Source organism: Berghia stephanieae, chromosome 4 (assembly GCF_034508935.2).
Source record: "Berghia stephanieae isolate SIO BIC M18660-M18661 chromosome 4, UCSD_Bste_1.3, whole genome shotgun sequence".
NCBI classification, from domain to species: domain Eukaryota; kingdom Metazoa; phylum Mollusca; class Gastropoda; order Nudibranchia; family Aeolidiidae; genus Berghia; species Berghia stephanieae.
In genome coordinates, this window is record NC_088363.1 from 92,306,854 (window position 1) to 92,331,853 (window position 25,000).

A 25,000-nucleotide genomic window follows, 5' to 3' on the forward strand; every position below is an offset into this window, starting at 1 on the left:
CATGCGCACAATCAACATGACGTTCTCTCTCTAATAACTTTTCCGCCGGTGACGTCACAGACTATGGGTGACGTCCAATCAAGGGACGCTACTCTTCCGGTAATCTCATTCCCTATAGTCAAAACAAGAAAATGTGTTTTCTCAGTTTACGCCCGTGTATCCCACACTTGGGCAAAGCCATAGAAGGTAATACTTGATAGGGAAATACAATCTTTATTGGACAGGCCAACCCGTTGTCCCCCACCCTATTACAACATAATATATTAGAATTCATGTTTACTTTATACGGGTGTCACTCTACGAATGGCCAGGGTGAATTAATCATGCTTAGTAAAGACTTTGTAAAGACTTACAAGTTAAAACCGCCCTATTTCTTCGCCCCCCCCCCCCTCTCTCTCTCTCTCTCTCTCTCTCTCTCTCTCTCTCTCTCTCTCTCTCTCTCTCATTCTCACTCGCACACAAACACACACACACACACAAACACACACACACACACATATATATATATATATATATATTTATATTATATAATATATGTATATATAATATATATATATATATATATATATATATATACATATGTGTGTGTGTGTGTGTGTGTTTGTGTATACATCTCTCTCACACTCATTATCTATCTATCTATTTAACTATCTATCTATCTATCTATCTATTGATCGATCCATCCATTTATCTATTCCTCTCTCTCTCTCTCTCTCTCTCTCTCTCTTTCTCTCCCTCTCTCTCTCTCTTTCTTTCTCTCCCCCCCCCCCCTCTCTCTCTCTCTCTCTCTATTTATCTATATCTATAATTTTCCCTCTTTCTCAAGCTTATTTAATATGTCCACTACCAACTAGAAAAATGGACAAGAACTATGCTTAAATGACTCCAAGCGTCTACATAAGACTAATTGCGTCGTGTTGTCATGACAACTAAAATGGCCTCCATCAAATACAGCTAGATTCCATTTAATTTGCCACGCATAATTTAACATCTTGATTGTAATCGCTGAGATAATTTTTAAAAGAACAATAGCATTATAAATAAATAAAATAAATTAAAAAAACGTTTGCTTGGTTATGGTTTGGGTTTATTCGTTTTATAGGGAAAGATCCCATCTTTTCATAAATCATATAGTAGGTAGGATCGGTCGGGTCCCTAGAACTTGAATGCTGCAATGAATCTATAATCAATTCCGAACCTGGCGCTAATAAGATTAAATTGTCTTCTCATTTTAATGATAATGACAGATTTGTTTGCTCACTGAAATGTGTGGCTATGTTGTCTAGTGGTATGGCACTCACCTTCGGATCGGAAGGTAAGGTCTTGGGTTCGAGTCCAGCTCTGAACGGCGCATCGTTGTGTCGTTGGAAAACAGGCTCTTTACATTCACTCTCTCACCGTACTCAGATGTAAAATGAGTACCTGGCCATTCCTGGGGGGGGGGAGAGAAAGAAAGAGAGAGAGGGGGAGAGAAAGAAAGAAAGAGAGAGAGAGAGAGAGAGAGAGAGAGAGAGAGAGAGAGAGAGAGACAGAGAGGAATAGATAAATGGATGGATCGATCAATAGATAGATAGATAGATAGTTAAATAGATAGATACCAAATTAAACATGTCTGCCCATGTCACTAATGTAACTAGATCCTGCAATCTTTACCTTAGATCTATTGGTGCTATTAGAAGGCTTCTTGATATTGATACTACTAAACTTCTTGTGGTCTCTTTGCTTCTTACCCGCCTTGATTATTGCAATAGCTTGCTCTATGGTTGTGATAATAATGTCATTAATCGACTCCAAAAGATACAGAACAAAGCAGCTCGATTGGTAACGTTATCTAAAAAGCGCGAGCATATAACACCGATTTTGGAGGACCTACACTGGCTACCTGTAAAGTTTAGGATTGAATTTAAAATACTCACCCATGTTTTCAATTGCTTAAACAATTCCGCTCCTGTTTACCTTCAGGAACTTATCCACCTTTATGAACCCAGTCGAAATTTAAGATCTGCTAATTTAAATATCCTAAGGGAACCCCCAAAATCGTTAGTTTTTCATGAGAAATCCTTTGACCACCATGCCCCCCGACTGTGGAACTCCATCAATATTGAAACTAAAAATAGTGAAAATCCACTTATCTTTAGAAAACGGTTAAAAACTGAGCTTTTCTGTAGGGCATATAATTTGGACTCTTAGTATGTATTTTATTATAATATATTATGTTATTATCGAATTTGTGTGGTTTTAACATGCCAGTTCTATATTTGTATATCATACATGATGTGTTGATGTAAAGCGCCAGTGAGCAATTCCAAATTGGAACTAGGCGCTATATAAGTTCATTATATTATATTATATATTAACAGCGTTGTCTCAGACGGAAAAAAATTGTAATATCGCCTAACATGTCTCGTTTTATATGTTAAGTGTTGCTGTCCCTTCGTAAAGGGCTTTGAGCACGTTTAGTGCATATTGGCCTGTAAAAAGCTTGTTTTTTTTCCTAACTGATTCTCGCTCATCTTTTGATGTTCCTCAAATTAACCATCTCATTCCTATAAGTGCCTACAAATAGCTTTTTTTCATAATATTAAAAAACAGCCCACGTCTTCTGAAATCCACATACACATGGAAAACCCTTACGAATGTAACAAGACCCCGTCTGGCTTGATGGTTGTTATTCTCCCTGACTCTGGCATTTACGTTCCAGTGTACTCATTGTGGTTCCGTAACGCACCATAATCACACCCATCAAGTCGAGTCACCAGATCACTCTCACTGAGGATAATATAATAATGATAATAATAATAATAATAATAATAATAATAATAATAATAATAATAATAATAATAATAATAATAATAATAATAATAATAATAATAATAATAATAATGACGAGATGATGATGATGATGATAATGATGGTGATGATAATAATAATAATAATGATGATAATAATAATTCAATTTATTTATATAGCGCATCTTCCATACAGTATAGCCATTGGCGCACAATAGACGGGTTATGCAATACACATTATAAAAATGTTAACATATTGATTATCAATGGCATTTAAAACAAACGAATACAGAATTACTAATCATTTATATATAAATTGTGGTAAACTAAACCTATGAGATGACACTACAAATATGATGTGATCAATACCATAGCATTGCAACTGGTAGTCCACTTGCAATTTGATAGCAGTCTCTTGTTACATGGATGAAGCTACAAAACATCACCACCCCGCCACTCTTACAATGACAACATGGATAAGGCTACAAAACATCATAACACTGCCACTCCTACAATGACAACATTGATGAGGCTACAAAACATCACGACCCCGCCACTTCTACAATGACAACATGGATGAGGCTACAAAACATCACCACCCCGCCACTCTTACAATGACAACATGGATGAAGCTACAAAACATCATAACACTGCAACTCCTACAATGACAACATGGATGAGGCTACAAAACATCATAACACCGCCACGACCTACAATGACAACATGGATGAGGCTACAAAACATCATAACACCGCCACTCCTACAATGACAACATGGATGAGGCTACAAAACATCATAACACCGCCACTCCTACAATGACAACATGGATGAAGCTATAAAACATCACCACACTGCCACTCCTACAATGACAACATGGATGAAGCTACAAAACATCACCACACTGCCACTCCTACAATGACAATATGGATGAAGCTACAAAACATCACCACACTGCCACTCCTACAATGACAACATGGATGAAGCTACAAAACATCATAACACTGCCACTCCTACAATGACAACATGGATGAGGCTACAAAACATCACCACACTGCCACTTCTACAATGACAACATGGATGAAGCTACAAAACATCACCACACTGCCACTCCTACAACGACAACATGGATGAAGCTACAAAACATCATAACATTGCCACTCCTACAATGACAACATGGATGAAGCTACAAAACATCACCACACTGCCACTCCTACAATGACAACATGGATGAGGCTACAAAACATCATAACACTGCCACTCCTACAATGACAACATGGATGAAGCTACAAAACATCATAACACCGCCACTCATGCAATGACAACATGGATGAGGATACAAAACATCATAACACCGCCACTCCTACAATGACAACATGGATAAGGCTACAAAACATCACCACACTGCCACTCCTACAATGACAACATGGATGAAGCTACAAAACATCACCACACTGCAACTCCTACAATGACAACATTGATGAAGCTACAAAACATCATAACACTGCCACTCTTACAATGACAACATTGACGAGGCTACAAAACATCATAACACCGCCACTCATACAATGACAACATGGATGAGGCTACAAAACATCACCACACTGCCAATCCTACAATGACAACATGGATGAGGCTACAAAACATCACCACACTGCCACTCCTACAATGACAACATGGATGAGGCTACAAAACATCATAACACCGCCACTCCTACAATGACAACATGGATGAGGATACAAAACATCATAACACTGCCACTCCTACAATGCCAACATGGATGAGGATACAAAACATCACCACCCCGCCACTCCTACAATGACAACATGGATGAGGCTACAAAACATCATAACACCGCCACTCCTACAATGACAACATGGATGAGGATACAAAACATCATAACACTGCCACTCCTACAATGACAACATGGATGAGGATACAAAACATCATAACACTGCCACTCCTACAATGACAACATGGATGAGGATACAAAACATCACCACCCCGCCACTCCTACAATGACAACATTGATGAGGCTACATAACATCATAACACCGCCACTCCTACAATGACAACATGGATGAGGATACAAAACATCACCACACCGCCACTCCTACAATGACAACATGGATGAGGCTACAAAACATCACCACCCCGCCACTCCTACAATGACAACATGGATAAGGCTACAAAACATCACCACACTGCCACTCCTACAATGACAACATGGATGAGGCTACAAAATATCACCACACTGCCACTCCTACAATGACAACATGGATGAGGCTACAAACATCACCACCCCCCACTCTACAATGACAACATGGATAAGGCTACAAAACATCACCACACTGCCACTCTTACAATGACAACATGGATGAGGCTACAAAACATCACCACCCCGCCACTCCTACAATGACAACATGGATGAGGCTACAAAACATCATAACACCGCCACTCCTACAATGACAACATGGATGAGGCTACAAAACATCACTACCCCGCCACTCCTACAATGACAACATGGATGAGGCTACAAAACATCACCACCCCGCCACTCCTACAATGACAACATGGATAGGCTACAAAAATCACCACATGCCATCTACAATGAACATGATGAGGCTACAAACATACCACTGCACTCCTACAATGACAACATTGATGAGGCTACAAAACATCATAACACCGGCACTCCTACAATGACAACATGGATGAGGCTACAAAACATCACCACACTGCCACTCCTACAATGACAACATTGATGAGGCTACAAAACATCACCACCCCGCCACTCTTACAATGACAACATGGATGAGGCTACAAAACATCACCACACTGCCACTCCTACAATGACAACATTGATGAGGCTACAAAACATCATAACACGGCACTCCTACAATGACAACATGGATGAGGCTACAAAACATCACCACACTGCCACTCTACAATGACAACATGTGATGAGGCTACAAAACATCATCACACACTGCCACTCCTACAATGACAACATTGATGAGGCTACAAAACAACCACACTGCCATCTACATGACAAATGATGAAGCTACAAAACATCATAACACTGCCACTCCTACAATGACAACATGGATGAGGCTACAAAACATCACCACACTGCCACTCCTACAATGACAACATTGATGAGGCTACAAAACATCATAACACTGCCACTCCTACAATGACAACATTGATGAGGCTACAAAACATCACCACACTGCCACTCCTACAATGACAACATGAAGAGGCTACAAAACATCACACCACCGCCACTCCTACAATGACAACATGGATGAGGCTACAAAACATCACCACACTGCCACTCTTACAATGACAACATGGATGAGGCTACAAAACATCACCACCCCGCCACTCCTACAATGACAACATGGATGAGGCTACAAAACATCACCACCCCGCCACTCCTACAATGACAACATGGATGAGGCTACAAAACATCACCACACTGTCACTCCTACAATGACAACATGGATGAGGCTACAAAACATCACCACCCCGCCACTCCTACAATGACAACATGGATGAGGCTACAAAACATCACCACACCGCCACTCCTACAATGACAACATTGATGAGGCTACAAAACATCACCACACCGCCACTCCTACAATGACAACATGGATGAGGCTACAAAACATCATAACACCGCCACTCCTACAATGACAACATTGATGAGGCTACAAAACATCACCACACTGCCACTCCTACAATGACAACATGGATGAGGCTACAAAACATCACCATACTGCCACTCCTACAATGACAACATGGATGAGGCTACAAAACATCACCATACTGTCACTCCTACAATGACAACATGGATGAGGCTACAAAACATCACCACCCCGCCACTCTTACAATGACAACATGGATGAGGCTACAAAACATCATAACACCGCCACTCCTACAATGACAACATGGATGAGGCTACAAAACATCATAACACCGCCACTCCTACAATGACAACATGAATGAGGCTACAAAACATCACCATACTGCCACTCCTACAGTGACAACATGGATGAGGCTACAAAACATCACCACACTGCCACTCCTACAATGACAACATGGATGAGGCTAAAAAACATCACCACACCGCCACTCCTACAATGACAACATGGATGAGGCTACAAAACATCACCACACCGCCACTCCTACAATGACAACATTGATGAGGCTACAAAACATCACCACACTGCCACTCCTACAATGACAACATGGATGAGGCTACAAAACATCACCATACTGCCACTCCTACAATGACAACATGGATGAGGCTACAAAACATCACCACCCCGCCACTCTTACAATGACAACATGGATGAGGCTACAAAACATCACCACCCCGCCACTCTTACAATGACAACATTGATGAGGCTACAAAACATCACCACACCGCCACTCTTACAATGACAACATGGATGAGGCTACAAAACATCACCACCCCGCCACTCTTACAATGACAACATGGATGAGGCTACAAAACATCACCACCCCGCCACTCTTACAATGACAACATTGATGAGGCTACAAAACATCACCACACTACCACTCCTACAATGACAACATGGATGAGGCTACAAAACATCACCATACTGCCACTCCTGCATCGGCACTAGACAGGAGCTGGATACTTCTTGAAATGTCCAGTTAGAAGACAGCATCGTCTTTAATAATAATAATAATAATAATAATAATAATAATAATAATAATAATAATAATAATAATAATAATAATAATAATAGTAATAATAATAATAATAATACACATTTATATAGCGCTCATTCTCGTGTAAAACACAAGCTCTGGGCACTTTACAATATAAATATCAATTTTAAGTGAAAACATAATAACAACAATAATAATTCATATCCAAATCAAGGATTCATATAGAGTCAAGAAAAACAAATACAGTAAAAAGTTACTTTAGGCTATGAATATGTGTCAGTGTAGGACATATTCAGTCGGAAGGTTAAAATTTTGGATTTGCACTTTTATTTTGCAGTTTCTGAAAGAATATGCTCCCCATGCCATTTTAATCTTTATTTGAAGTAAGTCGGATGATTTTTCATGAAGTTATGGTCAGATGTATGGGAAAGGTATCCAGCAACTTTTCTCAAATGTCATACTTTTTCATCTAGCTGTGAAATATTATTTAGAAGTGAAATTAAGCTTTGATATTTCCCGAAGATGTACGAAAAAGGGTTGATTTAATCATTTATGACAAGAACTCATTTTTGATATAAATTGACGTTCTAACTAACCTTGGCAATATCTCAGTTCAAACCTTTTCACCATTCAACTGATTATGTCATTCACTGTAACATATTATCCACCGAGTCGATGGTACGAAACGATACCTTTACTAACTTACTCTTACGCAAAGATGGAAAATATATTATTGGGATGTCCTTTGATATTACATGCACAATGCAAGAATGACGGGATGTGTAAGGCTATATTTATTATTATGAACATAATAAGATAATTGCCATTCTCTGGTAGCAGGATTGTGGACAAGCCTTCAGGATAATAAATAATATAGCCCATATGTGGCGATGGTTCTGGCGGTGATATGGGTAAAAGTAACGTTTGCCGGGGACACACACACACACACACACACACACACACACACACGTCCCCCCATCAGTGTGATGAATGTCGTAAAATTGACGTGCTACTTTCTTTTAAAACTACTAGAGTGGACAACCCGTAATATTTGCGGTAAAATAAATTCTATTTCGAACGGGCACTTATCTGTTTTAAGTATTATTTTTACTCTTTTGTGGAAATTGATATAGATCGAGAAGAATCTTTTGAGCCGCATCAACGATCAAAATCGGTCCGTAACGTTTGTAGGTCGTATGCGCAAATGCACCTGACAACAGATGACGATGGCCAGGGTCTAATTGATAACCGATCCTTATGCTCTGGAGGTTTTCTAAATAATCATTGGAGTCAACGGATGATAGAATCACTCTTAATTTTAGAATGATTTTCAAGTTTTACATATAAAAAATTGAGCTTTATATAGCGCAATATCCACTAAACGCTCAAAGCGCTTTACAATGGCTCCCAGGACAACAATAACATTTAACATTTAAGACGGGACATGACGCCTTAAAGGCGATATTACAAATTTTTTCGGACTGAGACAACGCTGTTAACGGCCAGGTACTCATTTTACACCTGAGTACGGTGAGAGAATGTGAGTAAAGAGCCTTCTCCAAGGACTCAACTATGCGCCGAGCGAGGCTCGAACCCAGAACCTTCCGAGTGTCATACCACAAGACCACATAGCCGCACATATCGATCTGTAAAAAAATAGTTTTATGATGTTTAGATTTGCCACACAGAAAAAAAAAATCAACCGAAGATATACCAAGTTACACAGACAACGTTGTTTACCAATCTGCCCTCATTAAATGATGGTGAGTATAATATCGAATGTGTAAATAGTTCTTTTCCCGCGAAATTGCGAGCTTTTTACTAGTTTTATTTTTTTAAAATGTGTATGAGTGCCAGAGACAGCAAGAAAGTAAACCAGAAACCAGTTTATGCGTGACATTTCAGGTTTTTCGTATAGTGGTTGTGTGGCGTAGAACACACATACGTACGTAAAGGCTAATGATTCAATATAGTGGCTTTATTTAACTTTTAAAAACATGTAACTCACATATTCGACTCATTTTTTTTTTAAAGTCCCAAAAAAATATGCAGTCAATGGTGGTGAGTACCAAAGTTAAAACGTGCAGCTCATTTTCAAGTCGAATGTAGAAAAATGACATATAGAATAGAAACACTCTGATTTGAACCCGTTCGTAAACTATCCCACAATTCTTTTTGGCCACTCCTCTAACTGATTTTGACATCTCAAATTAATATTCAAAACCTGCCTCTTTCAAGTAATAGCAAATCATACACAACTTGTATATTAAAAACGACAAGAATTTTCTCGAATATTACTATCAACCCTCGCCTCTTATGACATAAAAGTAATTTGATAAATGACCGCAATTTATGTATAACAACCAAAAATAGCATCAATCTGTTACTGATATCCGCTGTTTTTTTTTACGTATCTCCCGAGTTGCAACAACAGTGTTTTGTCGACACAGCCGAGAATAAATGCAATCTCCTGCAGCTACCCCCATGGTTCTTTCTAATATTTGCCGTGTTTTATTGTAATGTTTTTATCAAAACTCTTGCGTAAATTTCTTGCATAAGCTTACTCTCTTACAGCAGTTGTTGTAAAGATTGTTCATATAAATGAATTGCACTTAAACCCGTAAGACCTGGTTTCGAGCGCAGGTGTCGGTATTTTTAAAAAAAAAGTTTTATCTTTAAGCAAAAACGTAGCCACGTAGCAGCTATGCATGGCTTGAAATAGACTCCGATCATATTCTCTTGGCAAAACCTGGGTATTGAATTCAAGTTAAATCAATCGATATTTGAAGGACGGGTTGTCTGGTCAAATTTTAAAATACGTTTTTGTCCAGAACGGTAGTTCACTGGTTAGGCTTAACTCACTCAACCCTACCGCCGACTATATCCGTAGATTCCCCGGGTTACTTGCCAATTTATTACGTACAGAGACAAACTATCTATAGGCAAAGTATCAAAGCTAATGTTTTTCATTTTTACATGTTCATGGCGGTTGAATAAAACATTCTTATTTTTAATACATTTTTTTTTCCAATTTTGAAAAGTAGCAAAAATCTATAGGGAATGAGATTAGCGTACCTTGATTGGACGTCACCCATAGTCTGTGACGTCACCGGCGGAAAAGTTATTAGAGAGAGAACGTCATGTTGGTTGTGCGGAAGCGAGGACGAGAGACGCATGCGCACAACCAACATGACGTTCTCTCTCTAATAACATTTCCGTCGGTGACGTCACAGACTATGGGTGATGTCCAATCAAGGGACGCTACTCTTCCGCTAATCTCATTCCCTATAGGATTGAGTGAATTAATACCCATCATCCGCCCCCCAAGAAAAAAGAATAAAAATAACAAGGTTGATCAATTGAAAATACGTGGATGGAATGGGTACCCTCGTCACACTCTATGCCCGTGAAAGAGGTAAATGATAGTTAACATGGAGCGATCGATAGAATGACATCTCGTCATGTCATAGAGAGGAGCATTAACAGCGTTTTAAAATCGAGGCGGAGCCCAAGAGGTTTTTTAAAAAAAATAAAAATAATCCGATTGAACAATCTAAGCTGAGTATCACTGTCAATACACATTGGAAAACAAACAAACAAACCATCAAATAGACTCATTTCCATTTAAATCGACTGTATCAGTTATCACTGACTATCAGATTCGATGGGCTTGAAATATACACATACAAACAAAAAAACAAAATACACGTAAAAATCCTACAAACTAAAATATTCGTTTTTGTTTCAATCGACCGAATCGACACGCTATTGAATCTACGATGAAAAAAAAATAATTAAACCAACAAGAACAAAAACAAAACAGAAAAACAAACATGAAAAAAAACAAAAAAAAACAAAAAACAAAAAACAAAACACACACACATAAAATGAGAAGAAAAGCATCATCGACGGTCTCTATTCAATTTAAAACCGACCCAAAGCAGTTATCACTGACTATGACAGTTGTTATAAATAACAATGTGAAATTGAATGTAACCTTCAATTTAATATACGAAAACAGATAAATGGACGTTTCGGGTTCCCCCTTTATCAACAAAACGGATGGATGAAACACTACCCCCCCCCCCTCCCTCCCCTCCAAAGAAAATAAAAAGATTTTAATTAATTTTTATTTATGTCATCAATATCATTACGGTAGTGGTTTGGTTCTTGGGTTGTTTTAGGACCCTGCGTCCTAGCTGGACTAATCAGCTACTTGTTTAAAGGACCATAAACTCGGGGTTCAACGAGATCAAAGGCTTATAGAGACGTTTAATTAGACTGTGCGGTTGTTTATTATAATATGCTGTTTAAATATTTATGGGGCAAGGCTATGGAAATGTTTATTAGAACAGTATGTGTAATAAACATGCATGTGACATCTTAAGGTTCAAGGAGTAAGGAATTTTAAAATTGCGCCATGAGTTGTGCGTGGTATGTGAATGTTATTTATGCAGATGGGTTGATGAATGAATATACGGATATGAGAAAGATGACTCACTAATACGTACAGACATAGAGAGAGAGAGAGAGAGAGAGAGAGAGAGAGAGAGAGAGAGAGAGAGAGAGAGAGATGGATGGATGTATCGTTGGATGGATTGATGGATGGATGTGTGGATGGATGGATGGATGGATGGATAGATAGATAGGTAGATAGATAGACAGAGTGAATATAGATAGATAGAGAGAGACAGAGAGAGACAGAGAGAGAGAGAGAGAGAGAGAGAGAGAGAGAGAGAGAGAGAGAGAGAGCACCGGTAACCTCTCCCTCTAAGTTGATTTATTTTTTGTCGCTCCATAACAAATCAGACGATTACAAATAGGTTTACATGTATGTATTAAAAAACATTAGAAAAACATCCCCCAAACTAACCGATATTCCACGGCAGATGGCGATAACGAACACACCTTGTACTTTTGAATCCGGCTGGCATGCAGGGCGTTGGTTTTCTAACGCATCGAATAGCGGAGACAACGAAATTGACGTCACTCAACCCTTTGTTATTATTTTTTTGGACAATCCTTTTTATTATTATAGTTTTCGCTTAATTATATGTCAATCAGACTATGAACGATAAAGGTTACACATAGTATTGTGCTGTGTTGACACGCTATATCCGGTTGGCGGTTGTTGTAAGTGTTTTACCTAAACGCATAACATCAATACGGATCATAATAATAGTATTGTTTAGGATACACGTCTGAAGATAACGAGAAAGGGGGGGGGGGGGGGGGGGGGGTATGGGCCAAAGGAAGAGTTTGTAGAGTGGGGTGGAGTGGGAGGGCTATGATCGAAGAAAGTCTGTGAAGTTTATAAATCTTGTCATGGTTCTGCTCCTTACTTTATCCTCTCTTTTCATCTCCTCTTCCCCCCCCCCAATCCTTCTTCACCACCAGCACCACCACCACCACCATCTCATCCTCCTCTTCTCCTTCCTCACCCCCCCCCCTCCTCCGCTTCCTCCTCCTCGTCCTCCTCTTCTTTCTCTTTATCATAATAATAATGATAATAATAATAATAATAATAATAATAATAATAATAATAATAATAATAATAATAATAATAATAATAATAATAATAATAATATAATAATATATTAATAATAATTTTTTAAAAAATAATGATGATGATGATGATGATGATGATGATGATGATGATGATGATGAAGATGATGATGATGATGATTATCGATAATCATCATTATCATCATCATCTTCTTCATCATCATCATCATCATCATCATCATCATCATCATCATCATCATCATCATCACCGCCGTCACTATCAGCACCATAACGAAGCATAGATGTACCTCAAATGGCATTATGTTACAAAAGACAGCAATGCTTGTTCATTGAAATATTTATCTCTATTATTGTTCAGCGAATTCTTTTCATAAATTAAAAGCATAATATTTCAATTTTAATTGTGCCCTTATCATATTGCATTGCTTCCATTGTAATAAATAATAACGTGAAGTTGAATGTAAGCTTCAATTTAATTACAAAAACAGATCAACTGAACATCATCTCATTCATCTGTGGTGTTTCAATCATCCTGTTTTGTTGATAAAGGGGAAACCCAAAACGTTCAGTTGATCTGTTTTTGTAATTAAATTGAAGCTTACATTCAACTTCACATTATTATTTATTTCTTCGAGCTTCCAGCAGCAACATTTACACTGCTTCCATTGTAGAATACAGTTTGTCATTCATTTGATAACTGATTTTCCCTTTCCCTTTTTAACGATTCACAATACAGAAACATGGCAAACTGTACAAAACTTTATATTTCTTTTATCCTGTGATTCGAGTATCTTTTTTTTTTCTTATAACCTCAGGCATGGGAGACAACCAATGTTTGTCGTTGCTTTGCCAATTTAGGTTTATCTCCGTCTTTTAAATACGACAATAAACAGGTATAGGGATATTGACCTTAATATTTTTTTAAAAACCCATAAATTAAAAAGTCAAAAACCAAAAAAAACAACAAAAAAAAACAAAACATTAAATGATAACAGCAAAATAAGAATAAGATAAAAAAAATTATATAAATAAATCAGTAAATAAATAGATAAATAAATAAATAAACTTATATTTTAAAATGAAACAGAAAATGACTTCATTCGAGTATCTAGATCTGTTCTCAATGTCTTTTCTAAAAGGTCATTTCATTTCTCTGAGAATTGGATTCAGTAGTCTGATGTCACGTCGCCTAGCAGTGGCGGCCATCGTGGTTCTAAACAAAGACAATCGTTACTTTTTTTTCTTCATGCTGGCTAAGCTAGAACTTTTCATATGTCATGTGATCAGAATGTATAAAAGTCAAAACATGATCAGATTTATAATGTTTTTCTCCTCTGTATACGTTTTTATGCTCGTCGGAGAAATATTTCATAACGGCGTCCGCCTTTGTTCCGATAGTTTAGAGCCAGTTACTAAGTTACCATGCGTCATTACGAGGGACGTGAAGTGAAGACTGTTGAAGCCTATTGGGAACATTGAAACATTGAAAAATAATTTTGTTTCGGTGAAGATGGTGTGACGTTCTTTGATTATACGTGTATTTCTTAAAGCAGCTGATGGTTTTCCGGCTTTTAACTTTGAGCTTTTATATTTCTCATTATCTGCTGAATGTGCTCTAAACCCTTACCACGGGGTCCCAAGCTGACAGCAACTCTTGACATATTGGATGAGACATGACGCCTGTAAGACGCTGTTACATTTTTTTTGACTGAGACAACACTGTTACCGGCCAGGTACTCATTATTTTAAACAAAAAATACTCGAGCTTTTATATAAAGCAATAAATATACACTAAACATGCTCAAAGCGCTTTACAAAGGGCCCTGACCAACAGCAACACAGCGTTGCTGTTGGTTAGGGACCATTGTAAAGCGCTTTGAGCACTTTTAGTGGATATTGCACTATATGAAAAGCTCAAGTTTTATCTCTATCTATCCCTTTACTCAAGCTAAAATGTGGGATAAAATATACATCCGCATGCAAGGCGAAACCTGTCCACTTGTCAGAATTGCTTTTCCTCATTCTTTCCCAGTAATGAAGTTAACGGCCGTTGAGATGATATGATAATGTGAACTTTAATTTCATTTTCATAGCATTATCTCCATACTTATGGATTATTCGATTCTCTGTCAGCTCCTGTCATCGATTCTCTTGTGAATTATGTCCCTTTTTAAAGATAGTTTGCGACAATATTGATATTTTAAAATTAAATAAAAATAAATAATTAAAATAGAAGCATATAACGACTTAGACAGATAGAACGATGAATAAATAAATTATATTATATATATATATATATATATATATATATATATATATATATATATATATATATAATATATATAAATTATTAAAATACCCTTCCTCATCCTCATAGAAAAATATCTTTAGGTTCTATTTCATGAAAAGGCTAAGTTAAACCTGGCGTCAGCCGCAGTGTAGCCCTTCACACTAGCCATAGGGCGTGCTTTGGGGCAATGCTCGATAAAAATGTGAAAACGTGATTCCAAGAATTCGTACCCAGATGAATTGCAATGCCGTCTTCACTTAGCCATAATGTTAATACTAATAATAACAACAACAACAACTATTATAATGATGATGATGATGATGATGATGATGATGATGATGATGATGATGATGATGATGATGATGATGATAATAATAATAATAATAATGATAATGCAGATTTTGTTAAACGCAACTTATTCCACCGGTTGTGCAGAACAAAAGCTTCCTATCTGCGAACTGCCAAATCTATAATTATCTAATAATAATAATAATAATAATAATAATACTAATAATAATTAAATAATAATAATAATAATAATAAAATAATAATAATAATAATAATAATATAATAATAATAAAATAATAATAATATAATAATAATAATATAATAATAATAATAATAATAAATAATAATAATATAATAATAATAATAATAATAATAATAATAATAATAATATAATAAATATAATATATAGATATAAGGAAGAGATATGATGAGTGAGAGAGAAATGTGATGATGATGATGATGATGATGAGAGATGAGATGATGATGATGAGAGAGAGTGAGTGATGATGAGATAGAAAGATATGAATTGAGATGCATGATGATGTGATGAGATTGTGTGTGTTATAAAAAATATAAATTGCTCTGCTAGGATGTGTAGATTTGTTTTAAAAATATAAAATGTATAATTTTCAAAACAGATAAACAACCACTATAAATAAGCGTTGGTGTTCAAACATGAGTTTAATCTGGAATTTCATTTAGGCTCGTTTCATTTATCATCATTTCACCCCGTCACATTTCGTGTCTGGCGTTGTTGGGGAGTTCAAGTAGATGATAATGTAGTTATAACTCGCTGTTCATATCTTTTAATTGCAAATACACAGCACTGTCTCTCACCCCCCCCCCCCCCCCCCCCCCCCCCACACACACACACACCTCCCCTCCCCTAATGGATTGTGATATTTTCCTATCTTTTATCTCTATATAACCTCATACAGGTATACAAGTTTTTCGCTTTTGCATTTTGGTGTTTGAATAACGATATATATATATATATATATATATATATATATATATATATATATATATATATATATATATATATATATCCACCTTTACAAAGCGTCAGCGTATGTCTACGATTTCATTATAAAATAAACAAAATAAAATAAAATTCCCTTTATTCATCCCATAGGGGAAATTTGTGTCTAGGGTCTATTCCAAGGGAAGACTGGAATAATCCAGCCAGGCGTCAGCCGCAGTACAGCGCCGCAAATTGAGCTAGGACGAGGTGACTTGCTCAAGGCCACACAGAGCAGCGCAGCGTCGGGTGATCGAACTCAGTTATCTTTCGGGTACGAAGCAAAATCCGTACCGCTGAGCCACGCTGTCCCCAATAATATAATATACCGACGTCTATCGATTTCTCAGGTCTGATAATCCTCATTGTTATGGCCTCATTGTTGTAGTGGAAATACTCTCAAGCAATCCTAAACTATTGTCCATTACAATAACGCTAAATCAAACCCATAATAAATTGAATTGAGCTTTTATATAGCGCAAGATCCACTAAACGTGCTCAAAGCGCTTTACAAGGGGTCCCTGATCAACAGCAACATGTTAGGCGACATTAAATTTTTTTTTCCGACATAAACAACGCTCTTTACGGCCAGGTACTCATTTTACACCTGAGTACGGTGAGAGAATGTGAGTAAAGAGCCTTTTCCAAGGACTCAACTATGCGCTGAGCGCGAGGCTCGAACCAAGGACCTTCCGATCCGAAAGCCAGTGTCATACCACTGGACCACATAGCCGCACAAGCCCATAATGATGTCCGGTTATCAGACCTGCAAATACGTGCACATCGTTCTATGCTCAAGGCAGTTTGCAATGCGTAATTAACTTTTCAGTAGACAGGATGGGTCGTCGATGCTTCAGTTTACGAGTGTTACAGATACAGGTCAGTTAGGATGGGGGACCTGGAGCTTTGAGCTTTTTATATAGCGCAATATCCACTAAATGTGCTCAAAGCGCTTTCCCAGGGGTCCTGACCAACAGCAACACGTAACATGTAGAACGAGACATGACGCCTGTTAGGCGATAATACAATTTTTTTTTCTGACAGAGACAACACTGTTAACAGCCAGGTACTCATTTTACATCTGAGTACGGTGAGAGACTGTGATTAAAGAGCCTTTTTCCAAGGACTCAACTATGCGCCGAGCGAGGCTCGAACCCAGGACCTTCCGATCCGAAAGCGAGTGTCATACCACTTGACCACAAAGCCGCATAGCCATGGATGCGAGGTCGAATACCTAGGGACACGTTTTGGAGCCAAAGGTGGTCTTAACCCTCTCCGTACCAACGAAAGGAAAATCGTCACATTCATTACGATACAACCAACATTTTTCATATTCAAATTTCTTTTGAACATCATAAAATTTAAAGAAAATGAACAATGTGTTGTAGACACGTCATGGTTGTAGAGCATGTTTTGCTAAGGAAATAATGTATCGCAAGAACTTACTGCAATTGTGTTTGAATGATAAAAAATTTATTTTTATTTTAGTTGGGTGTGAAGTTTTGGGGAAAATCTTGAAAATGGCTGGTAAGGAGAGAGTTAAATTATTCATATCAATATCTGAAATCATGCAGACAGAAATGATGTTTTTAGGTGAAATCACAGTTTTTAGAGGGTAATCTTTATTCAATAAGAAAAGATGTTTCTGTTCACGAAAGTGCTATAGGCTCATCCACCTAACACGACAATGGAGATTCTTTTTCTTTTTCGCAAGAACAATTGGAAATCAGCAGTTGTTTTTTTTTAACTTAAACTTGAAAATATGTCAACGATGATAAAAGTAAATCTTAACTGGCTTTATTTGATGCATTGGTACAAAAAGAAATAGTCTTCTTGGAAATGACATTTTAGATTTTTACCTACGATTTATTTATTTATTTATTATCGGGCAGTGTGTCCATAAAGTCTGGGCTGTACACGTCATGGTGTTGTAGATAATCCCCCCCCCCCCCCCCCCAAAAAAAAAAAAGAGATAAATAAAAAAACAATTGTTTTAAATTCGTCACGACATCATAAGATAACGTAACCTTGGCATTTCACGAAGGATTATAGATCATTCATTAAACAAGATCTCTGATGTCAACAGGAATCACCCATGTTGTCCAAGTGAGTGAGCAAATTGGGGGTTAATAATCTTGCTCAAGGAACAACAACAACAAAAACAAAAACGAAACGGGACCTTCTGGGTCATAGTACAATGCCTTAACCACTCAGCCACTTCACCCCCGTCTCCCAATTGGGATTGAATTGAATAGTATTTTCATAACGCGTGGCCTCTTCCGACAATCAGGAGGTCTGCGGTTCGATACCCAGTCAAGGATGACCTACATTTTTTTGGTGGTTTTTATTTTCTTGTATTTTTCATTCTTGCTTGATGGCGGATCTGTTTCCTACACACTTTTCAAGATATTTATCTTACTCCAGTCAGTGTCCGCTTTATAATTTCTCAAATACATAAAAGTTAGACTATTATCAATCTTTCTTTGTATGTAATTTCATCCAATTGTAAATCTTGTATTAAAAACATCCTTTTTTTAAAATTGTTTTCTTTTCTTAGGTGAAGAGTATGCCATCAGATGAACAGTTTTCCTTTGACTACAAGGTAAGGCATTATCGAACAATGAAGGTACATAAAACATAACATAACATATGGTATAGGGCGAAATAGGATAGAATCCATTGAATACCCTTAATATTGATAGTAAAGCCATAAATCTATTGATTAAAGATTACAATAATGATACACTGGTAAAGATAGTATTTCAACTTAAATGTACTCGTATATATGTGGTATACAAGCATATATCTTTAACCGTGACATGCAAAGCACACACACACACACACACACACACACACACACACACACATATACACACGCATAAAGAAGATAACCATAATAATATAATAATGCATAATATATACATACACGATTGAAAGCCATGTCAACAGCAGTGCAAACAAGTATTATTCGTCATATAGAAATATTTCAAGGTATAATAAGCTCTTCATTATTCAGTTTTCCATCAAACTTGTCTGACTGTAATATGTTTTGTTTTATATCAATGTAAAGCGCTTAGAGCCTGTGACAACGGGGTAAAGCGCTATATAAATGCCATTTATTATTATTTATTATTATTACATTAGATACGTAACATATGGAACTTAATTAAACTTCAAAAAGAAGGGAAATTCAAACACTTCAAAAAAAAAGCAAAGTTTCAATGATGTTATTGGCTAGATTTCAATCTATGCCTAGAATATCAACAAGACCAATGACAACTGACTTGAATCCCTGAACCAGGCTTTTGATGGACGTGTGTGTTTGGGTTCTCAGTATTATTTACATCAAGTTAAATCACTTGGTATGATTTGTGTCGATTTAAATTACAAGAGTTATTATTTAAAGTCTGAACTCTCTATATTATGTTTAACGCGATGTCCGATATTGTTATTATTATTATTATTATTATTATTATTATTATTATTATTATTATTATTATTATTATTATTATTATTATTATTATTATTATTATTATTGTGGTGATAATAATAAAAAAAGCGAGCATTATTGCATATCTTTCCATCCCTGTCAATCATCAGTAAACATTACTAGTTTTCTATTACCCAGTGTAAGATTATTTTTATATTCTTCACTACTTCTCTATCGTTCAAAAGGAGTTCCACTTGCAGTAGTATTTAATATTTTTTTTCGCTTTAAAATTTGTTTTAAAATTTTATTTATTAATTTATTTATTTTTGCTTGACATGCCAGCTATTTGTGCGATTTGATAACGTTTTGATATCGATATTACAATATCGAGTAACAAGGATTTTATTCCAGCATTTGATTGTTATTATAATTTGTATTCAAACTCGGATGTTATGTTGATTTAGAAAAACAATCTGCCTTCTCAGTTTTGAGCAGAATGCCACGACACCCTAGGCTAATCCAGGCAGGGACATTTTCAATTCAATGTTCTATTTTTGTATTTAAAAAAATGTTAATAACATTTTTCTTTCTATGTATTCCCTTGATTACGTTTGTCAGCGTTATTTTTCAATAAAACTATGCAATCGCTCTTTTTTTTCCTTATGGTTCGATAGCATACTCCAGTATATAATGATAAAAGAGATGTACTATTTTCAGTATATGTAATCGATTTTATTTTATGACCAAAGACTAGTTTTAAAACAAAAAGAACAACTTTCAAAATTCTCTCTCTCTCTCTCTCTCTCTCTCTCTTTTTTTTTTTTTCTCTCTCTTTCTCTATTTCTCTCTCTCTCTATCTCTCTCTCTCTCTCTCACACACACACACACACACACACTAACAAATACATAGGCACAAACACATGCAAAGAAATAGAGAAAGAGGAGAGAGAGAGAGAGAGAGAGAGAGAGAGAGAGAGAGAGAGAGAAAGAGAGAGAGAGAGAGAAGGAGAGAGAGATAAATAGAGAGGGAGAGAGAGAGAGGAGGTATTTTACCTATACACATACCATCATACCATCATACAATGACCATAATTTACGACAATAAACGTCGTCGTTGTCCATACTACCCTACTCTGGAAAAAACACGATTTTCAAATTTGGGCCATGAAAATCGTCCTTTAAATTATATCGATCGATCAAAATAACCCTCACTTTGTCAAAAACTGTCAAACCCGGGACTTCTCAGTGAGAGTTTTTGACAAGATGAGGGTCATTTTAATCCAATGATATTTGATATTATTTTAATCCATTAGACAGTGCATCTCAGCGGTACGGTCTTTGCTTCGTACCCAAAAGGTACCGAGTTCGATCACCCGCATGGCTGTGTGGCCTTGAGTAAGTCACATCATCCTAGCTCACTTTGCGGCGCTGCACTGCGGCTGACGCCTGGGTTATTCCAGTCTTCCTTTGGAATAGACTCTTAAGACAAACTTTCCAATGGGGATGAGTAAAGGGAATTTTCTTGTTTTTTTGTTTTTTTTTGAAGGACGAGTTTTCTGGCCTAAATTTTTAAATCCACATAGTGACAGAGTACGACAGTTTGTCTAGAAGATCATTCACTCTGTAGGCGAGTATCTATAATAGTGTAGTGCCTTTCTCAACGTTTGGCCTGAATAGAATTACGTTGACGAATCTTTATAATTTTTAAAAATATTTGGATTAAGTTATAATTTGGTATTACCCCCTCCTTCATATTTGCATTGAAATAACATTTTATAACTATTATTAAAATGTATTCTACAATATCTACCCATCTACTAAAACAAAACACAATCACTTCTCATGAATCCAAAACTCGATTTTTTAAAAAAGTTGAGCTTTTATATAGAGCATTATCCCCTAAACGTGCTCAAAGCGCTTTACAAGGGGTCCCTGTCCAACAGCAACATTTAACATTTAGAACAAGACATGACTCCTGTAAGGCGATATTATATTTTTTCGGACAGAGACAACGCTGTTAACGACCAGGTACTCATTTTACACCTGAGTACGGTGAGAGAATGTGAGTAAAGAGCCTTTTCCAAGGACTCAACTATGCGCCGAGCGAGGCTCGAACCCAGGACCTTCCGATCCGAAAACGGGTGTCATACCACACGACCACATAGCCGATAAATCAAAGGTCTTGAAAATCCGAACAATTAAACATCAAATGTTTTGTACTTCTTTTTCAAGTGTACAAAAACTATGGATATACTCAGATTAAATCGATTAGCAAAGATGTCTGTATTATTGAGATATGATTGTGCGTATATTATATATATCCTCTATATATCCATTCATCCATCCATCCTCCCATCTATCCATTCATCCATCCATCCATCCATCCATTCATCTATCCATTCATCCATTCATCCATCCATTCATCCATCCATCCTCCCATCCATTCATCCATCCATCCATCCATCACCATCCATCCATCCATCCTCCCATCCATACCATCCATCCATCCATCCATCCATCCATCCATCCATCCATCCTCCCATCCATTCATCCATCCATCCTCCCATCCATCCATCCATCCATCCATCCATCCATCTTCCCATCCATTCATCCATCCATCCATCCTCCCATCCATGTACTAGTGGGACATTGTCACGTTAAAGGCCAAGCTTATTGCTACTAGCGTCTTGGTGAAGATAATGGCAGCGGGAGAGTTCGACAGCCTGGCGGCCTTGACCAACGTCTACACACAGTCTACCTTCCACAAACCCACAGTTAGTTTCTCGATGATTTGCATCCCTCCTCCAGTAGCTTCACCCCACCCAAATCACTCTCTGAATGTCCCTATCATTTTCACCACTTTGCATTGGTGCATCTTGTTTTGTATTCTAGTCCGTATACTTAAGTACCCCTATACCCCTTTTATGTTGGTTTTGCAATGGTTTGTATCGGTGATGCATTGGATGTGCCAGTTAATAGTTATATTTGTTTTGTTTTTTTGGTCATTATTTCTTAGAACAGTCCAGTCTATAATGGCCAAAAAAAAATAAAATTATTTCATTCTACATAAACTTTAAATAAATAATGAGGAATTACTTTTTTTAGATATGAAATTAAATTCCTTTTATTCAGCCTATCTAATAAAACATTTGTCTCAAGGGGCGATCTCGAGAGAGGATCGAAAAAAACCCAAGGCCTCAGCCGCGGTGCAGCGACTGAAGGGAGCTACAAAATCAATTTGTTTGTTTTTTTTTTTTTTTTTGTTTTGTTTTTGTTTTTTTTGGTCAAGGAAAATAGCATTTTGACTGAATATTTGGAAGTCAAAACAAATAAATTCGTTTTACCGGGTTTAAGCGTAGCCTTCGTAAATTCATAGCCTGATTGTGACTTAAAAATGACGTCACACTGCTCGTCGATGAACGGGAACAATGAGTTGAATTTAATTCACAACCATCCACGATGGGAATCATGATTACATTGAGAATCGAAAACGGAAACCCAGTCGTTTCACTTTGTTCATTTTGGCAATCGTCGACTTTTTTCCTGACGTGCTATTTTTTGGCGAAGATGAAGTAAGTCTACGATTTAACACAGTTATATTGGTTTTTGCTAGTGCCGCGCTGAGGACCGGTCCCAAGAATCGGTCCCACGGTTTTTTAGCTGCGAACCGAGGACCAGTTCCAAGTTGGAGAACCGTTGGCGGTTCTCATCTTTCTATTTTTACGGTCCCAGTTTTTGCACTTTTCTTCTTGAAACCAATATTATGAATGAACAGGAAATAAATACACTTCTCTTATTATTTTATAAATGACAACATTGGTCTCAATAAAACCGCAATGTAAAAAGCAAATGACAAAATGGAAACTGGTGCATCTTTTTTTATCTGTCCTGCTTTGTTAATGGTAGATGTTGTAGTTATTGTATATCCATTTAAATGGGCCCGGTGAAAAATATATCTTAATTTGATTTAAAGACCTCAGAATATAGCTTTACTTACAATTCTGTGTAGATAGCTCTTATACAACTGGCATGAATATTGATTGATATGTGTAGATTTTCACCATTTTGTCCTTTGAATATCATTGGTACATGAAAAGGTACCCCAGTTTTGACAAAGTCCATTTTGCACGGAACCCTTCCTGGACCAAACATTTTCAATTCCTCCGCAGGTCACCCAGTGGATTCTTGTACTGTAATCTTAATTTGATGTCTCGCTTATTGATGTTGCTATTTGATGTATGTATTTGATTTTTTTCCCATTTTATAAATAACATCGTTTGTATATTGTGACTTTTGAGTGGAGAAAAAAGTGCATGTTGTGTTGTATTGTAACAAGTTTACTCTTCACCATCTACTTTCACGCTGTGTAATGTAAATGGTGCTGCTCGAAGCTCGAAGAAATAAATAACAATGTGAAATTGAATGTAAGCTTCAATTCAATTACGAAAACAGATAGAACGGACGTTTCGGATTTCCCCTTTATCAATAAACAGGGTGAATGAAACACTACAGATGAATGAAATGATGTGGTACATCATCTCGTTCATCTATAGTGTTTCATTCATCCTGTTTGTAGCATTTTACTGTTGACGCCCCTTGAGATTACAATGTTATGATGGGATTGCTTTTTTTCTGTCATTATATTTATTAATGTTTTCCACAGAGGTGTGATTACCACAATCTGCAAGTTTCAACATTTTATGTACCCTACGTGTCCTTCTCTTAATCTTGTTATGTTTCTTAATACATAATGTGTATATCTAATATTTTATAACAAATTTCCCTTGTCCCTATCTTCTAAAACGATGAATCTTTGACATTAGTGGTCTTCATAGTCTTGTTTAATTGCACACAGCTAGACCATAATGCATGCTCTCTCTCTATCTCTCTCCCTCTCCCCCCCCCTCTCTCTCTGTCTCTCTCTCTCTCTCACACACACACACTCTCTCTCTCAC

The 25,000-nt window shown here is 36.9% G+C and overlaps 1 protein-coding gene across 5 annotated transcripts in view; it reads left to right on the top strand.

Moving 5' to 3' along the window:
• LOC144971586 (allene oxide synthase-lipoxygenase protein-like) overlaps nt 1–25,000 on the top strand; it is a gene marked incomplete at its 3' end in the record, with an annotated part of 145,744 nt that overhangs the window by 82,456 nt on the left and 38,288 nt on the right. For 3 of the 5 annotated variants that reach the window (XM_078912642.1, XM_078912644.1, XM_078912645.1), the window contains 2 exon segments: nt 19,173–19,217; nt 22,688–22,819. In XM_078912642.1, coding sequence (XP_078768768.1) covers nt 19,173–19,217; nt 22,688–22,819 — 177 coding nt within the window. 5 annotated transcript variants of the gene reach the window in all.